General features: G+C 38.6%; 2 protein-coding genes and 1 pseudogene across 2 annotated transcripts; all 3 read left to right on the forward strand.

Annotated features, from left to right (window-relative positions):
* The first annotated feature begins 902 nt into the window (after positions 1-902).
* On the forward strand, positions 903-1,975 carry LOC113272063 (protein FAR1-RELATED SEQUENCE 5-like). Its single transcript, XM_026521971.1, has 2 exons — positions 903-1,208; positions 1,349-1,975. The coding sequence occupies exons 1-2, from the start codon at positions 903-905 to the stop codon at positions 1,973-1,975; spliced, it is 933 nt and encodes a 310-aa protein (XP_026377756.1).
* Positions 1,976-1,980: 5 nt separating this feature from the next.
* LOC113272064 (protein FAR1-RELATED SEQUENCE 2-like) lies at positions 1,981-2,568 on the forward strand. Its single transcript, XM_026521972.1, has one exon. The coding sequence runs from the start codon at positions 1,981-1,983 to the stop codon at positions 2,566-2,568; it is 588 nt and encodes a 195-aa protein (XP_026377757.1).
* Positions 2,569-6,379: 3,811 nt separating this feature from the next.
* Positions 6,380-7,976, forward strand: LOC113272066 (annotated as a pseudogene).
* The last annotated feature ends 16,485 nt before the right edge of the window (positions 7,977-24,461 follow it).

Here is a 24,461-nt window from a genome sequence, read left to right on the forward strand (position 1 = left end):
CAAAACAGAAAAGGAAAAAAAAAGATCTAGCCAATATTTTCTCCTCAAAACAAGATCTTTCTAAGATTTTTTTTGCAGCTTCATTGTCTTCTAAGCTTGTTTTTCCTTTCTTGTTCATACTTAATATTCTGATCATGTGCAAACGATAGCTCTCCAAGAAATAAGGTATGATGGCATCTAATCATGATATATAATTCACTTTTTATATGAACCGAGGTAAAGTTTTTTTTTTTTTACTAGAACTATTGTTGTTTATTGATATGTTATGTGATACTATGACGATCTCATACGCATTACCTCTGAATACTATTCTCCACTTATCATTGTTGGCGATCATTATTAGTCGATACTAGCATTCATCGTATCAGTTCAATTGATGTTCCAAAATACAAATCCGTAGTTTTTATTAGAAATTTTAGTTATATTTCATTTTAGGTTTATTGAAACGTATAAAATATTTGTTGTGTGCTAACACTTTCTTTTCTCCATTTCAAGAGTGATGGATGAGTTAGTAGATCATGATACTTTGACTCCAAATAAGAATAACATTAGTCTCGAAACACCATATGAAGGGATGCAATTTAATAGTTACGAAGAAGCCAGAGAATATTATACTGAATATGGACGGTGCAATGGTTTTACCGTGCGAGTTAGATCAACAAATAGAACTCGTAGAGGTGTGGAAAGAAGTGACAGCAACTTACGTGGTATGCTCGAGGGAGGGAAACAAAGTAAAAGTTAGCAATATAGAAGGGGTGGACAAAAAAAGTAGAAGTTGCAACACTATACAGTGTGGCTGCACAACAAAGATGCAAATCCTTCTTAACGAAGAAAATAATATGTGGGTGGTGATGGCATTTTCAGATGAACACAATCACAAGTTTGTGTCACCACGAAAAAGAATGCGGATGCGATCCAATAAATGCATGCCAGAAGGAGTAAAGGATCTTGCAGAAAAGTTCAATATAGAAAACCTTGAAGTCGGAAAAATTCCTGCAATCCTTGAGGGTCAAAATATTGGGTTTAACAAAAGAGATTGCTGGAATCATTTACGGAATGTTAGGCATAAAAATTTGGAACTTGGAGACGCTCAGTCTGTAATTGATTATTTACACAAGAAACAAGGTGAGAATCCTCAATTCTTTTATAGAGTCCGAGTTGATGAACATGGTAGAGCTGTTAATTTTTTTGGGTATATGCGAGATCACGTTTGTCATATGAACAATTCTGGGAGGTAGTTTTTTTCGACACTACGTATCGAACAAATAAATATGAGATGCCGTTCGCACCATTGACGGGGGTAAATCACCATTATCAAACTATCCAGTTTGGGTGTGAACTTTTGCAGGATGAGACTGAACCTACATTTTTATGGTTGTTTAGTATCTGGCTTGAAGCTATGGGAGAACAACATCCTTTAGCCATCATAACTGATCAAGATTCTGCAACGGCTGGAGCTATAAAAAAGGTTTTTCCAAACACTCGCCACCATTTATGCCTTTGGCACATAAAGAAAAAATTCCCTGAAAAACTATCACACATTTATTTCAAGAAGTCCAAGTTCAAGGACGATATGAAAACATGTATTCATCATACTTATAAAGTACAAGAGTTTGAGGAAAGGTGGAAAAAGATGATCATGGAGTTTGGTTTAAGTGACAATGAATGGCTAACGGATTTATATGACATACAAGAATCATGGGTACCTGTATACCATAGAAATACATTTTATGCAGGTATGAATACAACAGGTCGCAGTGAAGGCGTAAATGCCTTTTTCAAATCGTTTGTCTCGTCAAAAACCAATCTCAGGAAATTTGCGGTTCGCTATGACCAAGCAGTGAAAGAAATTGTTGATAAAGAAGATGATGAAGATCTTATATCAGAGCATACCTACCGGATTATTGACGAAAGAAATTTGATACTGAAGCACGGTGCTCAGATATACACTCGCAATATATATAACAAGTATTAGAGACAATGCGTTTTAAGTCGAAGGAGATAGAAAGAGGGGATGATTTTAACACTCACTTAGTAACATCCAAGATTGGTTTTACTCAAAGGTTCACGGTAAAGATTAAGCCGGTTACACATGAGGGATACTGCGAGTGTCAGTATTTTGAATTTAAGGGACTACCTTGCAAACATGTGCTCAAAGTTCTGATGAAGCTGGAGGTAGATGAAATACCACCTCATTTCATTCTAAAAAGGTGGTTGAAAGGTGACAATTCATTTAGGATAATAAATGAAACTTCACTCTCTCAAAATTATGAGAATTCTGAAATATTTAGACTTAGCCATCTTTGTCGAAGATCAACTCAGTTGTCATGTTTGGCTTCAAAGTCAGATGAACTCTATAAAATGGCAATTGCTGGCATTGAAAATATTTTTGCGCAGATCGTAGATGAACATAATAAGTCAGTAGAAGATCGTAAAACGACTTCAACTTCAAGCTCTAAAATCCAAGAAGCTACTGAAATTGAAACAATAGGTCAACCTATTGTCGGGGATCCACATATATCTCAAGTGAAAGGTAGACCTAGAGATAAAAAAAAGAAAAGTCAGTAGCAGTGGTAGAATATTAAGTTCAGTGGAAGTATCGTGTCCCAAGATGAGAAAATGCTCCTTATGTGAGCAACCTGGGCATGAAAAAAGAAAATGTCCAAAAAAATGGATAAAGAACAATTGAAAATTGTTGAACCATGTAAGTATACACAATAAGTACCCTCAATTTGGATACTGTTTTGAATAGTTTCAAAAATAAAGTGTTCAAAATGTTTAATGTTAACGTGCAAGTTCAAGCAACGGGAATGCCACTTCACTTTAAGATAAGATTTTGAGATATATGCAGAGTTTAAGATTAAGGTATACAAGTCTTGTTAGAGCATTTATTTTAGCTGAATCGTTAATTTTCATTTCATTCCAGTTCTGTTTAGCATGCAATTAAAACACAAGCACTACAGGGGAACAAGTGAACAAACACAAAAAAAAAAACCCGAAGAGACGACGTGTCTGACAGATAATCAGAGTAACTTGGATTATTGTGTTTTGGCAATCGTGGAAATATCTTAATTCAATTATATTTTGTCGTTTCAGGGATTAATGAAAGTGTTTCTAAAGCTGCTATAGGCATGTAGCGGTGCTTGGTGATCTAGCTGATTCATATCGAGTCCAAAGATGAAGTCCTATATTCTTCAAGAAAAGTGTCTTTTGTGTTCAGTTTTAAAGAAAATGTCTTATTAATGGCATCTATTAATGCAATATTACTTTGTCTGTGTTTGCAGTCATATATGCACTTCATATGACTGTATCTATATTTGTAGTCATATTATATATATGAACTTCTGTACGGCTTTTGGTTTTTAATACTGCTCATGTATGGTATTTTCCCAAGTTCTGTTCAACGTTTTTTTTTAAATGCTCAAATCTCATATGTTTTGCTTGTGTACAAACATCAAGTTCGAGCTATAACAATTATTCCTCCTGAAGTAATATTCCTCCAAAGTAATATGTATTCTCTGAGTCGTGCTATCGTTTGTTGGAGGCGTGCTTTGTTAAGAACCCCATTTGTTGTCAGTCCAACAATTATTCATCAGCTCTTATTTTCAAAATTCATCAGTCCAACAATTATTCATCAGCTCTTACTTCCAAGATTTGTTGGAGGCGTGCTTTCTTAAGAACCCCATTTGTAAAAACAATCGAATACTCCTCAAAAGAAGTTTAAAGTATGGGGATTACTTATTATTGTCTGGGGTAGCTATCGTTTCGCATATTAGAATGCTAAAGTATGAAGAACAAGGAAGAACAACCGAAGAAGACGATGGAGCTGTAAAAAGAATCTTAAGCAAGATCCGAGGAGAGGGGAAATTATAGGCTAGATTTTTTTTTTCCTTTTCTGTTTTGAGATTTTATTTGGCTCGGCTAATTAAGCCGAATAGAAGGAGCAAAAAAGTAGTTACATTACCACATCATCAAAAATCTGTGCCCTTGGATTGTCTTCATCTAATGGTCCAACAGTTTTGTCAAACCCTTTTGTTGTAGGATCCCGATCCATTTCATATATTTCTTATAATCAATTAAAAGAATAATTTAAAAAATATCTCCTTATTTAATGATATAAGTCACTTAATGGTGGGACAAAATCTTAAAACAAATAGGTCATTTAATAATGGGACGGAGGAGTATAATATTTCGTTATCATGAAATCCTTAAATTGTTGGAGAATTTTTATACCCATACCCTCTCTTTAACGAAAGCAATGCATCCACATGCTTGCCCTGCCAGTCAAAGAACCCAAACAACAATTCATCCCTATCTCGCCCTGCAATTACACCATTTAGTCAATATATCTTCGTCTTTGATTCCACAAATTTGTGGAGACCAAAAACCTCCCGGACAAGTATCTTGTCAATGGTTCTTATCTGTTTAAACCTATTAATTTATGCATAGAACTACACCATTTAGTCAATGTATCTTCGTCTTTGATTTGACAAATTTGTGGAGACCAAAAACCTCCCCGACAAGTATCTTGTCGATGGTTCTTCTCTGTTTAAACCTATTAATTTATGCATAGAATTGTTACACTCCAAAATATTGGAGGGATCAGGTTAGAGGGATGTTGTACAATAGCTACATAATCACTTCGTATACGAGTATATTTCTCCATCACCATTTTCTGCATTGTTAGATCTTGTCCGACAAAGCAAGCACCTATGAAATTTTCTTGTTGTATGCCGGCTACAACATGCATTAACCACCAATGTTACAGGACGATATTTTACTTGATATCCAAATGATTTGAGTTTGATTTTGACGTTTTTCTCTTCTTCGCCTGGCGCAAGAAATCATACAACAACATTAGTATTTTATTAACGAGTAAAGAAAGAGAAAGGGGAGCATGTTTGTAGCCACTAAAACGAAATTATCCTCCACCAGATGAGCTAATGGTTTCCAATAGCTTGCTGCACATCTCCGCTGCTTCAGAGTTCCATCCATTCACATTAAGAGAAAAATCAAGTGCGAAAATTGGCACTAAAGCTGTTTCATTTGCAATCATACAAAGGGCTTTGCTCCATTCACTAACCTTATCTTCTTTCTTGTTCTTCCTTTCAACGTCTTCAATACGGAAGGGTTTTAATCGATCAAAAAGGAAAAAGCAAAAAAGAAAAGAAAAAAAACCTTAAGGGGATTTTGTGATGGCTTTCGTTGATAGAAATTAAAGAGGGTTTCCACTTCGAAGTTTCAGATTTCGATGGGGTTTTAGGGACGTTTAATTAGTTTTGTTTTGTTGATGAGATGAATCTCTAGAGTCTACTGCAAAAACCCTAGCGACGCAGTTTAGAAGATACAAAGCCTGTATCGGGGGTATGCAAAAGGAAAAAATTTGATGGGTAGGAAAATTAGCTTAGAGGGTAGGCAGATAAGGGGTATTCTTAGTGTTTTTAGGGGTATATAAAGGAACACCCTTTTTTAATACCTTCCCTCGATGTAAGTACTTATTAGCCTGATCAACTTTGCAAATGTGGTAATTTTAGCGGCAAGCATTTGCACTTTAAACCAGGATTGAAACAATTGATTATTGGTTCGTGTATTTTCAGGGGCATTTGACATTTAAATGAGGAACACACAAAATTGTCATGATATTTATCTATGAATGACTTCAATTTACTCCTGCATCTCAGTGCCAAAGTGCATTTGCTCTTAATTTCTCAATGTTTTATAAGGATCTAAAATATCAACACCATGCACAAATGTAAATTGTTTATATACTGATAAGTGATAAGTGTTATGAAAATGGAAATTTGACCTGGCTTGTTGTTCAATATGTGATTCTCACCAAATAAAACTACCAACATCGCTTTTTCGTGCATGGCCATGAGTTCTTGGGATGTTTAAATTGCACGAGTTTGGACGTTTCCTAAAATGCGAGGGCTAGATTACTTTACCTGAGCCGTACATGGAGACAAAACCAAAATCAAATACAAAGTATCAATTCATTACCGAAAATGATTTATATCTCCTAGGTTGAATCATACGGGTTATCCCCAGAAAAAGAGTTGGGTGGCACCCACATTAAACTCATTCCTGCTAATCCACCGGATTGGGAGGAGTCCCACCCATTTTCTCTGTCGGGATAACCGGCGGGATTCAGCTGTTCAACGGTTTAGAGTAACTTTCTAGTTAGAAGTGAAGAAGGGACATTTTATAGTCCCACGTAGGTTAGGAAGTACAGCTCTGCTCAAAACGGTCTGTATATAATTAGCGCTTCATGCTCGCAATTTGTTCACTCAGCCGTGCGGTAAGCGAAGAACTATTGTCTCGGCTTTTACATAAAAATACCTTGTGCTTGCCGCGTATAAGCGGCATACGCCTCTAAAAAATGCTGGAGACATTGCCCCATCCAGCAACGTCTCAAATCACTGCTGAAAACTCACCGCCACATGACACAAGAACGATAGGTATTATTCATCCTCCTCCCGACATTCGAACAATTGTTGATAAACTGCACACTTTGTTACAAAGAACGGGCCTGATTTTCAAAAGAGGATTATTGCAAATAATGCTGGAAATGCGAAATTCAATTTCTTGAACGGGTCTGATCCTTATAATGCGTATTACCAACATCGTTTGTCTGAATTACGTGCCCAAAACGAGCTAACCCCACAAACTGATGATTCGTCTGGACTGGAGATAGTCCAAAGTGCTGATTCTTCTAATGATGCTAATGAAACTAAACCTGTCCGAAAAGTTCTTGTGCCTCCGGAACCTGAGACGTATACAGTTCCGCTACCGGAAGGTATTACAGGTGAAGAATTGGATATCATCAAGCTTACTGCTCAGTTTGTTGCTCGAAACGGGAAGTTGTTCTTGACAGGTTTGACTAGTAAAGAGATTAATAACCCTCAGTTCAATTTTTTAAAACCCACTCATAGTAAGTTTATGTTCTTTACTGCACTTGCGGATGCCTATTTGAAGGTTTTGATGCCTCCGAAAGGTTCGACGGAGAAACTTCGTAAAAGTGTGGTGGATATGATCACCACTGTTCTTGAGAGGTGTTTGCATAGACTTGAGTGGGAAAGGTCACAGGAACATGCCAGGTTGAAAGTTGAAGATGAGATTGAACAAGAACGCATGAAGATGGCGATGATTGGTTGGAATGATTTTGTTGTGGTCGAGGCAATTGATTTTGTAGACGACGAGGATGAGGATTTGCCTCCTCTGATGACATTGGAGGAAGTTATCAAAAGGAGCAAGATAACATCACAACCTGTTGAGCCTGGAATGGAGAGATGGATGAAGAAGAAGTGAAGCTTGTTGAGGAGGGTACGAGAGCGACTAGTACGTATGATGAGAAGAAGCAGCGTGAAAATAAATCAGCAGCTTCCAAGGAGCCAGAAGCTCCAATGAGAATCATAAAGAATTGGAAGAGATCCGAAGAGAGGATCCCAGCAGAACGAGATCCTACAAAGTTTGTTCTTTCCCCAATTACTGGAGAATTGATTCCTATAAATGAAATGGCAGAGCATATAAGGATTACTCTAATTGATCCAAAGTACAAGGAACAAAAAGAGAGAATGATGCTTAAGATTTGGGAGACCACTCTTGCTCAAGATGATGAGATATCTAGGAATATTGTGGGTCTTGCTCGAAGACGTCCTGATATTTTTGGAACAACAGAAGAAGAAGTATCTAATGCTGTTAAGGGAGAAATTGGAATGAAAAAAGAGGACCAACCTAAGCAGGTCATATGGGATATGCACACAGGAAGCATTGGTCCGAAACCTGGTGTTCCATCAGTTCGTCCTCTACCTCCACCCGCTGGGTTAGCGTTGAATATGCCTAGAATGGGGCAAAATACAATGCAATATCCTAGTAGCGGACACTACATGCAACCTAGACCTCAGGTAGCTCCTCCTCCACTTCCTGAGGAACGAGAGCCAAAAAGGCAAAAGGTTGAAGATCAGCTTATACCATAAGAACAGTTCTTGGCTCAACATGCAGGACCCGTCCGCATTGCTGTAGCTTTCCTTCCCTGCATGCAGAGTTGGGGTTTAATATGCAGTTTACTTACTACTAGATGGAAGTATCCAGTTAAAAACGCTGTGCAATGTATATTCTACTTTGTTTAATTTCTGTTGTTTTTAGAGTTTCCGTATTGATTCATATCTAGATTTATTTTGGTTTAAACTGATAGCAAGTCTGGCATATACTGCAGATGCGGCGCCTATAGTGAAAATCTTTCAAAGTCCACATGGGAAGTCACAAGTTTATTCTGTTTATGGAGATCAAGTCAGTGATGGCTACTTCTTTAATGTGATATTATATTCATCAGTTTTTTGTGATAAACTGATGAATGCTTGAAATTCGACTTGAAAAAAAAAATTGTCAAATTGATGATAAGCTAACGTCTTTTGAAGTTTACCGAGACTTTACACTTGGAGTAACCCTAACGATAATGTTCACTTAAATATCAAGAAGAATGGGATGAAAATACATTTGGAGTAGGTCATAGAATTCTAGCTACTTACTAGACTGAAATTATATTTAATCGAATGGGACTCCTTACTTTGTATCCACCACTGCTCCAAGTTACAGAAAACTTGCATTGTCAGTCATGCTTGACGTAAACATTTGTTTCTCCAGCTTCATTGAACTTGCGCTAATTTGGTTTCACACCTGTCAGATTCTTAAAAACTGTTGAGCCATGACCATACAGTTCCATTCATATTAGTCACTCAGATAATTGTTATTGGGAATTGGTGGGTTTTTCCATGGTTCTGTAGTGAAATTCCAGAATTGTGCAGGGGTGGCACCATAAGTACATATGCAGTCGATTATGTCGTTGGAGCTGAAATTTTAAACTAATCCAGGAATTAGTGCTGCCAAAATATTTATGTGTCCAGATCCATTGTCAAATGGTGTCTCCGGAGAACCATTAAGATCTTTTCCTATGGGTCTCCAAGTATTATTATTAGGAGATACGTATGTTATTGTATATTTTGTATATATGGTCATTAATAGGTTAGTTAGGAAAGATATTATTTTGTGTAATTATGCTAATCTTGTCTACCTATTTAGCGTTGGAAGAAACGATTTGATTCAAGGTTTTCGATAACGAGCCGCGAGTTATAACCCCAAAGGTGTCACTATCCATATACAAAAACTCCAACAAAACAAATTGTTCACAAAAACCCCATTTAACATAAATTGTCTATATTAGCTTCTAATTTAAATCATCCCAACAAAAATAAAAAACAACTCCACCTTTAATTTTAAATCATCCAACAAAAATAAAAATCAACCCCACCATTAATTTCTATTATATTATCACCACCACAAAATAACACTACCAGCAGAACCACCACTGTGCCGCCACCACTGACCACCGCCGTCGCCAAAAACAACCACTGTCAACCGCCGCCGCCGTCACCGACCACCACCGCGCCACCACCTCCACCGCCGCCAACCACCATCGCGCCACCACCTCCACCGCCGCCAACCACCACCATGCCACCACCTCCACCGCTGCCAACCACCACCACCGCCAACCACCATCATGCCACAACCTCCACCACCGCGCCACCGCCGCCACCACCACCGCCGTCGCCAACCACCATCGCGCCACCGCCTCCACCACCGCCGCCGCCAACCACCGCCGCGCCACCGCCACCGACAACTACCACCTCGCCACCACCACCATCCCCGAAAACCACCACCGCGCCACCGCCGACCACCACCATAGACCACCCCTGTCGCCAACCACCACCACCAGCAACACCACCATTATCGCCGACCACCACCACCAACCAGTCGCCACCGCCACAAAAAATGAATTTCATTGATCAATATTCAACAAAATAAGAAAAAAATGATGAAACCAAACAGAAAAAATGATGAAACCAAAATTGGTTTCACCAAAACTAGATGAAACCTAATTAGGTTTCATCATTTTTCCACATATTGTCATTTCGCCAACACAGCTTCAATGATGAAATCAAACCAAAATAAACTAGGCAAAAATGACCAAAACTAGATAAAACCTAATTAGGTTTCATCATTTTTCCACATATTGTCATTTAGCGAACACAACTTCAATGATGAAACCAAACCAAAATAAACTAGGCAAAAATGATGAAACCAAAATTGGTTTCACCAAAACTAGATGAAACGGAAATTGGTTTCATCATTTTCCACATATTTTCATTTCACCAACACAAACTTCAATGATGAACTGAACCTGCCAATAGATGAAGAAAAAACTGGTTAATACAGGACGAATATATTTGATACTATAACGTTCCCAGGATAAGAAGCCCACATAAACCAAAAGATCTGATTAAATATAGATAGTTGGCTTGCATAATACAATTTAATGTCTAAAGCATAATAAACTGAACACAAATTGGAGAAACTACTAATTCACAAAACAAACAATAATCTTAGCACGGTAACGAAATTGAAGTATATATTCAAGGAAGTCAGTCTCTCTCTCTACCGAATTTCTGCTTGTTTAGTGGAGCTCTGGAGCTTATGCTTCAGATATATGGATTCCTCAATACTTAAACATTGATGGTATAGTTAGTCTATGGTAAATTGCTAATGTCGTAAAACTTCAAGTGATACTGTAAGCAGAAGGCAACCTTATATCCGGATATAATCTCTTACTATAGTACCCAATAAGGCATGAATCCTGCAAAGACGTGACTAAGAGCTGCGACATTTTCCAAAAGAAATGATGCAGAAAACAACATCAACAATTTTATACATGATGGAGCAGCGACGGACCTCATTGCATATACAGGAATTGTTTATTAAGTATAAAGCATCTTTGGCAAGGAGAAGTTCAAAATTTATGCCTAACTACTATTATTTTCTGCAATTCATAGATTAGTATCTAGCAATTCAATCCACAATAATATATACAGACTTAAACAGCAAATTTCTTATTAGGAAGTGGTTAAATTATGATCAGGTTACAGGTATTACCTTAAGGGATAAAATCCCACTTCCTCTGCAACAAAAACTAAACCACCAGATAACCCTCTCCATACATCTCCACGATCAATCAAGCAAATCCACCATGGTTTTCCTTCTGGGAAACCTCTATGGCAACCTCAATATCATCGCATCCTCAATCTAGATAGGTAAATGAGTTGCCTATACCCGAATAGAAACTCATGCCTTTGTAATGTCGTGACCGTTCCGTAGGATCTCTCCAGCTGAAGGATTTGAGAAACAAGCTAACATTCTTAAGAAAGTGGATTTTCCTGCACCATTTGCTTCTGTTAACACGAGTGCACCTCTGTCATGGACTGATGCATTAATGTTTTGAATAATTAGTTGGGCATTTCTCATGCATGGGACATTGTTTAGCAGCATTTTAGGAAGTGGTGGTTTTCTTATAAACATTTTAACTCCAAAACGTCATCAACCTAAAAAAGTAAAACACACAAATTGAGAATGAAAACATAAAAAAACACAAAACCCCAACTCAGAAATCAAATTCCCTCAAAAATCCAATACAATTGAAAACACAAACCCCAAACTCAGTAAATTAGATTCCCTTAGAACTTCAAAACAAATGATGAAAACACCAGTCACCAATTTATATTTCAAAATTGAACAACGACATAGTATAATGAATCCAATTACTTCAAAAGAACAACACAAGATGGAAACCAAAATTGGTTTCACCAAAACTAGATGAAACCGAAATTGGTTTCATCATTTTTCCACATATTTTCATTTCACCAACACAAACTTCGATGATGAACTGAACCTGCCAATAGATGAAGAAAAAACTGGTTAATACATGACGAATATATTTGATACTATAACGTGCCGAGGATAAGAGGCCCACATAAACCAAAAGATCTGATTAAATATAGATAGTTGGGTTGCATAATACAATTTAATGTCTAAAGCATAATAAACTGAACACAAATTGGAGAAACTACAAATTCACAAAACAGACAATAATCTTAGCACGGTAATGACATTGAAGTATATATTCAAGGAAGTCAGTCTCTCTCTCTACCGAATTTCTGCTTGTTTAGTGGAGCTCTGGAGCTTATGCTTCAGATATATGGATTCCTCAGTACTTAACTATTGATGGTATAGTTAGTCTATGGTAAATTGCTAATGTCGTAAAACTTCAAGTGATACTGTAAGCAGAAGGCAACCTTATACCCGGATAGAATCTCTTACTATAGTACCCAATAAGGCATGAATCCTGCAAAGACGTGACTAAGAACTACGACATTTTCCAAAAGAAATGATGCAAAAAACAACATCAACAATTTTATACATGATGGATCAGCGACGGACCTCATTTCATATACAGGAACTGTTTATTAAGTATAAAGCATCTTTGGCAAGGAGAAGTTCAAAATTTATGCCTAACTACTACTATTTTCTGTAATTCATAGATTAGTATCTAGCAATTCAATCCACAATAGTATGTACAGACTTAAACAACAAATTTCTTATTAGGAAGTGGTTAAATTATGATCAGGTTACAAGTATTACCTTAAGGGATAAAATTCCACTTCCTCTGCAACAAAAACTAAACCACCAGATAACCCTCTCCATACATCTCCACGATCAATCAAGCAAATACACCATGGTTTTCCTTCTCGGAAACCTCTATGGAAACCTCAATATCATCGCATCCTCAATCTGGATAGGTAAATGAGTTTCCTATACCCGGATAGAAACTCCTACCTTTGTAATGTCGTGACCGTTCCGTAGGATCTCTCCAGCTGAAGGATTTGAGAAACAAGCTAACATTCTTAAGAAACACTAGTACAAATTTTCACATTGGCCACACTTAATCACCGTGTCCATAGGCTTTTGGTCATGGATTTTTTTCACTCCAAAAATGTGGCATCAGGTGCCGAGACAAAAAGGTAACCCTATGGCTACATAAACTTTCAGTGGCTATAAAATATGATTTACCATGGCCATAACTCTAAAACCGTGTCTATATGGTACTCAATATTTTTCTTGTAGTTAAGCATTTTCACTATCACCATGGCCATAGGATCCTTATAGACACACAATTTAATTATACATGGCTAAAATTTAGCTTAAAGTCACGTGAATTTTATTATAGCCGTGGCCTTTGTCATCAATTGGACACGCAAAATTCATTTTATCATGGCCAATTCATGAGTTGCACTCACACTAATTTTTCTCAGCCATGGCCATCTCTATCATTTGGACACACGGAAAATAATTTAACATGGCTAATACATGATTTGTAGTCACGTTTAATCTATGGTACCATGGCCATCCATATTTTTGGACACATGATAAACATTTTACATGGCCAATTAATAAGTTATGGCTACTAAAAATTTGTGGCACCGTGGCTAAATTTTTTCAAAAGACACATCAAGTGTTTTGAATGTAGCTATTGTTCAACTTTTGGACACATCAAGCGTTTTCAATGTAGCTATTGTTCACCTTTTGGACACATAGTATACCGCAAACCATGGCGATAACCTTTATAAAATGACACAAAACGAATTCAACGTGGCAAATATTAGCTTTTAGTCACTCGAAAAAATTGTAATTTTTATCGCCCAATTTATCTTCACGGACCTATTGGCCCCCTCTTTTATCATTTGTAGCAAAATTCACCTAAATAACCATCCATAAAAAATTAATCAAGACTAAAATTAGAATTGAACCAGTCTAAGATCTCAACAGTTATCGAATCTTAAAATATACCAGCATTCATTAAAATGTAAACCATTAAAATGTGACAGTATTCCAACACTTGAGCTCTTGCAATTTTCTCCTTTATTAGGGTGTAACAAAATAAGACCAGATTTGTACAATGATAAATTAAAAATAAAATCCAGTCAATAACCTAGATAAGCATTCAGGTAGTTGACCTTTCACCTGCACCTTGCGGATGTTTTGTATAGACAACACACTTCAGAGCTGACCACTCAAAGGAGCAAGCAAGTGATCTGCAGCTGACAATTGACAGTTTCAGCTTGAACCAGGGATTCATCCTTGTACTTGTTGATCTTCTTTAGACCTGCAGAATTCAAATTACTTGTTTTTTAGCTAAACAAATTGAAAGAAAATTATATCATATGAAGCTATATGCGCTCTAATTTTTTATTTCAAAATTAACGATGATAGATAAAGAGTAAGTTGTGTTGGCATGTATATGCACAATTAATTTAAGTTAGGTGATTATCATGTAAGAGGGTAAAATCTAAGTTAGGTGATTATCATGCAAGAGGATAAATAAAGATATAAAGTTACACTTAGTTTTGTTCGAACCAAAGCTTAATATTATCTTAGTGTGACCGACAGTATGACACCATGATGGAGATCACCCTTGATTGGCAAGCAACTTAGCCAGGCATGGACAACCTTCCAAACAACAGAACATGCATATGTTATGTTTCTGAATTCCTGACCAATTCTGTATAACAAAGATAACTGGTCTAGGTAAATAAAACTCAAGTTATGAGTCAAACAAAATAGCTGATTTAAGTTTTTGGAAAAAAAACACAATCAGGCATCAACAACTCTAAAAATTGATTATAAAGACATAGCAAAGAAGGATGATATCATACGAAAAGGACCAGACTCTTCCATAATCTTAATTAAGAATCATCATGCTAGAAGAAGGAACTCAAATTCCTTTTCACTGAGAAGTGCATATAGGAATATGAGCTTGAAAAGTCATGTTATGAAGGCGAATAACCAAGAATATGAGCCTCAAGTGCAACTAATACCTGAGATGAATCAATACTGTCTCGATGGTACCGGCATATTTTCCTAACAGCTGAAACAACATTGTCATACGCCATAACATTGTCCATAGATAGCGTATTTGGATGCCTAATCACAACATTTAGCCTGGAAAGTTCCTCTACAATGAAAATTATGAATACAAGTCGGTAGGCTTTTATATATATTTATACCAACAATTATTATTGTTCATATCAAGAACCCACAGCCAATAGTTCATAGAATGCGCAGTAAAAGTAAGTTACCTCCTACTAGAGGTTTGAACGCTGCTCCACCAATCTCTATGCAAATACCAACTCCATATACAGCAGCCTGAAGATAGTATTTCATATTATATGAGATCCATATATAAATAAGAGATAGAAACTGCAACAGGACTCAGTAAAGAATGAACCTGGCGAAAATCTGAATTCTCATCATTGCAAGCCTCCAATAGGAAGATAAGTATCATAATATCCGTGTCAACAAAAGTAAATTAAATAGATTTGAATAAAAAGAAATCTCAACATTCAGAATTGAACCTTATTATATGGTGCTTACTTGAGAGCAGCTTCTTGACACTGCTCGGCAACATCATCAAAAATGCATATAACAACCCTTTTCTCTGCAATCACCAGCTCAAGCTTAGCTTACAAGCCTAGCCTGAAATTATGACAAGCTCTCAGTAGCAACATCTCGCCCCTTGCAATCTCCATCAAGCTCACTGCAACACACCTGCAGTTTCACTGCAACCAAACAACAATACCAGCTTTAGCCAAATTCATTCTTCAGCACCGCTATAACCTACCTGCAAACCAACTTTTAAAGGCCATCAGCTGCTCAAATGATGAGTGCCAAATATTGTATATATTTATCCCTTTTTGTTGGCATTTTAACTCATCTTTTATGCATTAATTCTACATTTTATCCCATATTCTGTATTTTCATTGTTTTCAAGAATAAATATTTTTATTAATTAATTTTGCATTTTTAGGTAATAAATAAAGTTCGGATGAGTCGCGGAGCGAAAAGAGCAGAAAATTAGTGAAAAGCCGGGAGAAATTACGCAAGGAAGCCGCGAAGAATGGTGCGCACAACCTCATTTTCTACACACAAAAGCGCCTCCGTTCTCAGCCATCAGATCAGTTCTCAGAAGCATCCGACGGTCGCTCCTTCATAGAGCATCAAATTCTGAAGTCTATGCCGAGCACCACAGCGCTGAAATTCCAAGCCTTCAGATTAGATGGTAGTTGAATCCAACGGTCGCTCCATTGCTGTGCATCAAAGTTTGATATCTCCGCCTTACACTACAACACCTAACTCCATCTGGCATCGTTGATTTTGTTGTATCATATAATCCAACGGTCGCTCATCGCTTACCTCCGCATCACCGTCCGATCTACCTACCATCTTCGCATCTCGCAGCTCAGAGTCACAGAACATCAAGACTCGATGAAGCCGCCTCACACCCTAACACCCGAGCCCATCCACCTAACCAAACAACCCCCTTATCCCAAACAGTCGAGCCATCACCTACACCACCCCCCCTCTGCAGAACCATCTCCCTGCAACCATGTCCTGCCACCGTCTTCTTCACCTCCACTGCCACCACCACACCGCCACCAAACACCACCATACCACCAACTCTCTATTCTACCTAAACCCATCACGTACCATCTCTTTAATCATCATTTACAACCTCAATTTCTCATCTCTCTGCCTAAAACCCTAGGTGAGAAATTGGTGATATATATGATGATTAAAGCATCAATTGGAGCTGGAGAGGAACGAGAAGAAGCAGGAGAAGATTGGGTCGACGAGATGGAGCGAGAATTTCATCAACAGTAGGTAAATTAATTTTTCACCAAAAACTAATTTTACTGACTTTGGGAAAAATTGGGGAAAACCAAAATTATGTGTATGGGGTATAAATGGGTGTTGGTGGAAGTATTAGAAAGACACTATTTACCTCTCTGGACTAGCCAGTAGAGAATTTGCTAAAATTTTATGAATTTCAAATTTCAGTGTTCTTCTCAGTTAACAGTTGCAAGTTGCTTATGTGTTGAATTATCTGATATGTGCTAGTTATGTATGAATTATCTATGTTAGTGTATGCATGTTGTCACTTCATGGTTAGCATGAGCTAATCATCTTCAGGCCAAGGCTCAGTGAAGCCTTGTGCACTGTCAAGTGTGAATGAGCTAGATAGTCACTTCCTGTTGCTATGTTTTGAATGTGCAAATGAGAGAGTCCAATGCTCATAGAGCCTGTGATTGGCTGTACTGTCAAAAGACAGCCAATGCTAGGGGCAGACTAGTGAGCAAGTTGGTGTTCTTTCATTTCTAGTTGTATGCTTAGGATTGAACATAACCTAGACCATGTCACTTGATTAGAACACAAGGTGGATCATAAGCCTTGGCTTACCACCACTTCCCTTTCAGTCAATCTTAATTTCAGTCACTTTTAATTTCAGTCCTGTATGCTTGTATTTCAGTTACTTTTCTTGCCTTTCATTTTCATGCATTTTGTAGCTATTGTGCACTGAAGTCAGTGCACTGAACTCAACCTGCCCTTGGCTTCCAAGCCTTGGTTATTTGCTGCTTCTTTTAGCTGTTTCTTTGCTGCTTTACTTTCCAAGCCTTGGTTCATATCAGTTACATGTTTAGCTCACTGCCATAGTGCATTGCCACTCTTATTAGTCTAGGAAAACTTCTCATATGCTCCTCTCCCTGTGGACAAACCCCTACTCACTCTTTTATTACAAATATTGACCTTGTATACTTGCAAGCATATTGTGTGCATCTTAGAATCCACAACAAGTTTTTGGCGCCGCTGCCGGGGAGCTGGCTGCCCTATTTTTGAAGTTTTCAGAGTCTGTTGCTGTTGTTGGCCCTGCCAAGTTGCTGCTGCTGCTGGTGTAGAGCTGCTGTTGCCAAGTCTGTTGTTGCCAACTGAAGAGCTGCTGCTTCACTTGCTGCTGCTGCTGCTGCTGCTGCCAAGTTGCTGCCAACTGCTGCTGCTGCTCTGCTGGTGCTGTTGCTGCCAAGCTGTTGCCAACTGCTGCCAATTTGTTGCCAAGCTTGCTGCCAGGCCTGCTGCCAACCTCTGCTGCTGGGCTTGTGCAACTTCTTCTGAACTGGGCTTGTGCAACTTCCTCTGAACTGGGCTTGAACCAACTGAGCTGGGCTCAGTAACCTCAACTGCTCTTGGGCTTGCAACTTCAGCTGGGCTCCGTTGCTGCTGCTGCTGGGCTCTGCTTCACTTGCTGCTGCTGGGCTTGGACGTGAGCTGCTAGGACGATCCTAAAGCCCAACTGGGCCTTGCAACTAAAAAGGGGACTAAAAGCCTATCTTTTTGGGCTTCCCTCCAAAAACAAGTAAGCCTAACCCATGAGTTAACCCACTTGGGCCTCATTTAAATTCAAATTTGGGCTTGTAATAATTTATTTAATTATTTATTTTGGGATTGTAATAATTTTTATTTTCTTTTTCTTTTTTTTTTTATTTGGGATTGTAATAATTTTTTATTTTCTTTTTTGTTTTTCTTTATTTTTCTTTTTTCTTTTATGGGTTTGTTTTAATTATTATTATTGTTTTTATTTTCTTTTATGAGTTGTGATAATTTATGATAGGTTTAGTTCAAAAAAATTTTCAAAAACCCAAAATTTTTAAACCAAAAAACAAAATCCCTTCTTTAAACCAAAACCCATTCAAAAACCAAATCTTCATAACCCTTGGGCCAAATTGTTTCCGATTGCTCTGTCTGACCAACATGTTAGTTAAGGTACCTACTAGGACATGATTGTGACCTACAGAGACCAGACAAACAGACTTGTTAGAATTAACCCAGACGAACCTATCGAAATTCTAAGTTCTGAGGGAGACAGTCCAGATCAACCAGAAAAAATGGGAGAACCACGTACCCTCAAGGATTATATGTACCCCACTAGAGCCAGTCAACCGTCCTGTATTTTGCTGCCCGAGGCTAATGGCCATTATGAGCTGAAATCTAGCACAATACAGATGCTTCCTATTTTTAGAGGTGTTGAGAATGAAAACCCTTACTACCACGTGAGAGAATTCGAGGAAATTTGTGGAACTCTGCGTTTCACTCAAATGACCGACGAAACCCTGAAGTTAAGGCTTTTTCCTTTTTCCCTGAAAGATAAGGCAAAGGCCTGGCTCTATGCTTTACAGCCTCAATCCATCATGACATGGGATGACCTCACAAAGGAGTTTTTCAAAAAGTTTTTCCCGAACCACAAGACTGCGACAATTCGTCAAAGTCTGAATAGCTTTGTGCAATTAGAAGGTGAGACCTTAGCTAGATACCTGGAGAGATTCAATGAATTATTGCTCCAATGTCCCCATCATGGTTTTGAAAAATGGAGACTTGTGCAAATTTTGTATGAAGGTCTAGATGTGTCCACCCGAACAACGGTTGAGTCGATGTGTAATGGTCTATTCGTAGATAAAACTGCTGACGCGTCTTGGGACTTCTTGATTGAAGTAGCTGAAAAGACGCAACAGTGGGAATCCATCCGTGAAACCAGAAAGACTACATCTGAAGCAAAGGCTTTTAGGATTGAAGCGGATTTTGAGGGTAGAGCAAACATGGCATCAATAGTTAGGAGATTAGAAGAGTTAGAACTACATAAAAATTCAAAACCTTCCACCACTACTCTCCGAGAACATGTCGCTTCATCTATTTGTGCTGCTTGTAACGACCCCAACCATCAATTCCAAAATTGTCCAGATTTGCTTGTGGTCCAGGAGTCTAGGCTTGAACAGGCACATGCCATGTTTCAGAAACCAGAGCATAACCCTTATTCTCAGACCTACAATCCAGGATGGAGAAACCACCCTAACTTTTCATGGTCAAAAGGACCCACTCAAGGAGGACCATCTCAACCCAATCAGAGCTATCAAAACAATCAGGGATATCAGAACAATCAAGGTTATCAACACCCGAGAAACCCTCAACAACAATCAAACTCTCAACAACAATCATATCCTCAACAATACCGACAAGAGATTATCCACCTAGAGGAAATGTTCCAGAGTTTGATGCAAAGTCAGAAAAATCTAGATCAAAGATGGATCAAATATGTGAGAGAGAAAAGGGTAAACTTCCGAGCCAACCCCAACAAAATCCAAAGAGGATATTTCAAACAGGCACAACATCCTGCACTGAAACCTCACCTGATCAAATCCATGCCATTACCACCCTCCGAAGTGGTAAAGTCATCGAGAACAACGTAGGCGAACCTAATGAGTCTGATACAAATTCCACGTTGTCTCCACAACCCCAGAAAACCAAAGAATCTGAGCAAGTTGGAAAATCTGACAATTCTACTGCTGTGAATGTCCCTTTGCCAACTCATCTTCCTGTTGCTCCATTTCCTCAAGATTGATCTATCAACAGAAAAGTACCCATTACAATGAGATGTTAGATCTGTTCAAGAGAGTCAACATCAACATTCCTTTTCTTGAAGCAATCAAGCAAATCCCTGCTTATGCCAAATTCCTCAAAGACTTGTGCACTCAAAAGCGCAAGCTCAATGTGCAAAAACGTGCTTTCTTAGCTGAGCAGGTGAGTTCCATCATTCTGAACAAACTCCACCCAAGTTTAGGGATCCAGGATGTCCAACAATTTCTTGCACTATAGGAGAACACACGGTCAATAAAGCGTTATTAGACCTAGGTGCAAGTGTTAACCTACTGCCATATTCTGTTTATGAGCAGTTAGGTCTTGGGGAGTTGAAACCAACATCTATCACTCTACAACTGGCAGACCGATCTGTCAAGATTCCTCGTGGAGTGGTGAAGATGTTTTGATCAAGGTTGACAAATTCTATTTTCCCGTAGACTTCATTGTCTTAGACACTCAACCTGTACAAAACCCAGACTGTCACATTCCTGTCATCTTAGGACGTCCTTTCTTGGCTACGTCCAACGCGATCATTAATTGTCGGAATGGAGTGTTGAAATGTCTTTTGGTAACATGACGGTAGAATTGAATGTGTTCGATATTAGTCAACAACCTGTGAATCTTGATGATGATGATGTACATGAAGTTAATATGATTGAAGGATTAATGCAAGATTCGTTGACTAACATTCTATCCGTCGACCCCTTTCAAGCATGTATGGAGAACTTTAACCCTGATTCTATGATGATGCATACTGTAGTGACGTCCTATCTCTGCTCGAATCTGTACCTCAAATGGACGTCACTGAAAGGAAATATGAAGTGGAACACCCCTATTCTGATTCCAAGCTTTCCATCCATTGTTGAGCCACCCAAGCTTGAATTGAAAACATTGCCTAGTACGTTGAAGTACGCATTCCTAGGTTCTTCTGATACTTTACCTGTCATTATTTCATCATGTTTAGACACGGAACAGGAAAGTAAGCTTTTAGAAGTACTTAAGGAACACAAAGAGGCCTTAGGATGGACCATCTCAGATCTCAAAGGAATTAGTCCCACCATTTGCATGCACCACATTAACCTTGAAGAGAATGCCAAACCATCGAGGGAAATGCAAAGGAGACTTAATCCTAACATGAGAGATGTAGTCAAAGGAGAGATCCTGAAACTACTTGATGCGGGTATCATATACCCAATTCCCGATAGCAAATGGGTTAGTCCCATTCAAGTTGTGCCTAAGAAGTCAGGCATTACTGTTGTTCAGAACGACAAGAATGAATTAGTCCCTACTCGTACAACACAGGATGGCGAGTATGCATCGACTACAGGAAGTTGAACACAGTAACAAGGAAGGATCACTTCCCGCTCCCTTTCATTGACCAAATGCTAGAACGTGTGTCTGGACACAGTCACTACTGTTTTCTAGATGGCTTTTCCGGTTATAACCAAATTCACATTGCTCCGAAGATCAGGAAAAAACTACATTCACGTGTCCATTTGGGACGTTTGCTTATAGACGTATGCCCTTCGGGTTGTGTAATGCACCTGCTACTTTTCAGCGTTGCATGATGAGCATTTTTTCTGACATGATAGATAGTTTTCTCGAGATCTTTATGGATGATTTCTCTGTTTTTGGTTCCTCGTTTGACGAATGTTTGAAGCATCTTGCCCTCGTGATATCCAGATGTAAAGAAAAGAACCTTGTTCTAAATTGGGAAAAATGCCATTTTATGGTGAATTCAGGAATAGTTCTAGGACACATCATCTCAGAAAGGAATTGAAGTGGATAAAGCTAAAGTTGACCTCATTCAACATCTACCACAACCTTGCTCTGTGAAGGAGATCAGATCATTTCTAGGTCATGCTGGTTTTTACCGGCGATTCATCAAAGATTTCAGCAAAATCTCCAGACCTCTGTGCAGTCTTCTCTCCAAAGATGTTGCCTTCAATTTCGATGCTGCTGTGTGAAGGCATGGGAGGAATTAAAAACCCTTCTCACCACCGCTCCTATAGTCCGACCACCCGATTGGAAGCTTCCGTTCGAACTTATGTGTGATGCCTCTGATTATGCTGTTGGTGCTGTTTTAGGACAGCGAGTTGATAGACTACCATATGTGATATACTATGCTAGCAAAACCCTTAATGATGCCCAACTCAATTATTCAACTACCGAGAAGGAATTGCTTGCCGTCGTTTTCGCATTAGACAAGTTTAGATCTTATCTGATAGGGTCTAAGATCATCATATACACAGACCATGCGGCTTTGAAGTATCTTCTTTCCAAGAAGGATGCTAAAGCTCGCCTTATTCGATGGATACTCTTATTACAGGAATTCGATCTCGAAATCCGTGATAAGAAAGGTTGTGAGAATGTGGTTGCTGATCATTTGTCTAGATTAACTTTAGAGTCTATTGATGATGTGAGCTGATTAGAGAATCATTCCCAGATGAACAGCTGATGTCTATCTCAGACCTTCCTTGGTTTGCTGATATTGTTAACTACCTCGCTACAGGTAGGATGCCCTCACGTTGGTCGAGACAAGACCGCTCTAAATTCCTGGCTGAAGTCAAACATTTCCTTTGGGATGACCCATATTTGTTTAAGTACTGTCCAGACCAAATCATTAGGAGATGTGTCCCCAACACTGAACAGAAAGATGTGATATCTTTCTGTCATGACCAAGCATGTGGAGGCCATTTCAGTGCCAAGAAAACCGCTGCAAAGATCTTGCAGTGTGGATTCTATTGGCCATCATTGTTCAAGGATTGCCATGATTATTGTGTTGCTTGTGAACGCTGTCAAAAGCTAGGAAGCATTTCGAGGAGAAACATGATGCCATTGAACCCCATTTTGATTGTGGAGATTTTTGATGTTTGGGGGATAGACTTCATGGGTCCATTTCCCATGTCTGACAGCAAGTTGTACATCCTAGTCGCAGTTGATTACGTTTCTAAGTGGGTAGAAGCCATAGCAACCAGAACAAATGACCACAAGGTGGTACTTTCATTTCTAAAGAGAACATATTTTCACGTTTTGGTACCCCTAGAGCTATCATCAGTGACGGCGGTTCACATTTTCGTAACAAGTACTTTGAGTCTTTAGTACGCAAGTATGGCATAACTCACAAGGTTGCTACTCCGTACCACCCTCAGACTAGTGGACAAGTGGAAGTGTCTAATAGGGAAATTAAGCACATTCTGGAGAAGACGGTCAACCCGTCCAGGAAAGATTGGTCATTGAGATTGAATGATGCTTTGTGGGCCTATAGAACAGCTTATAAGACACCAATTGGCATGTCCCCCTATCGTCTAGTGTATGGAAAGCCGTGCCATCTACCTGTGGAAGAACATCGTGCCTACTGGGCAATCAAAGAGCTGAACTTTCTCTGGACGAAGCTGGAATTCAAAGGAAACTTCAACTCAACGAGTTGGAAGAATTGAGAAATGAGGCTTATGACAGTGCCAAGCTGTACAAGCAGAAGATGAAGATATTTCATGACAAGCGTATTCTGCGCAAATCCTTCACTCCTGGTCAGAAAGTCTTGCTGTATGACTCCCGATTACATCTTTTTCCAGGAAAACTGCGTTCCAGATGGAAGGGTCCGTACCTAGTACGCACAGTTTTTCCTCATGGAGCTGTAGAGCTGGAGGATGTCTCCAACAAGAACGTTTTCAAAGTCAACGGGCAGAGATTAAAGCCATTCCTTGAGCCATTTCCACCCGACATTGAAACAACCACCTGGAGGACCCAGTCTATGTGGACTAAACTGGTCCACTCTTTCCCTAAATAACCAAAGTTTTCCAAATGTTTCCCTAAAAACCAAAATTTTTCGTTTCCCATCAAAACCAAATGTCTCCCAACAAAACCAAATTTTTCCAAAAAGTCCAATCCCATTAAAAACCAAATTTTCTTGTAGATAATGTGTTAGTTAAATTTCCTTTTGTATATATTTTGTGCTCATCCATTGTGACTGCTAATATGATGGATTTTTGCCTTGAAATAACGGAGTTTTAATCGAGCTACCACTGTACAATCGGGTATTCTCTCTCCTTTTACTCTACTCAGCATGTTCCTCTTCATATTTTGTTTTATAATTCTTTCCATGTTTTGAAACATTGAGGACAATGTTTAGTTTAGGTTTGGGGGTATAGAGTAGATGCCATGATAATATGCTATAATTGAAAACGAACTCCTTCTTCTTTTTGTATAGAGTAGATGCCATGATAATATGCTATAATTGAAAACGAACTCCTTCTTCTTTTTGAAAAAATTGA

Source organism: Papaver somniferum, chromosome 4 (genome assembly GCF_003573695.1).
Source record: "Papaver somniferum cultivar HN1 chromosome 4, ASM357369v1, whole genome shotgun sequence".
Classification (NCBI taxonomy): Eukaryota; Viridiplantae; Streptophyta; class Magnoliopsida; order Ranunculales; family Papaveraceae; genus Papaver; species Papaver somniferum.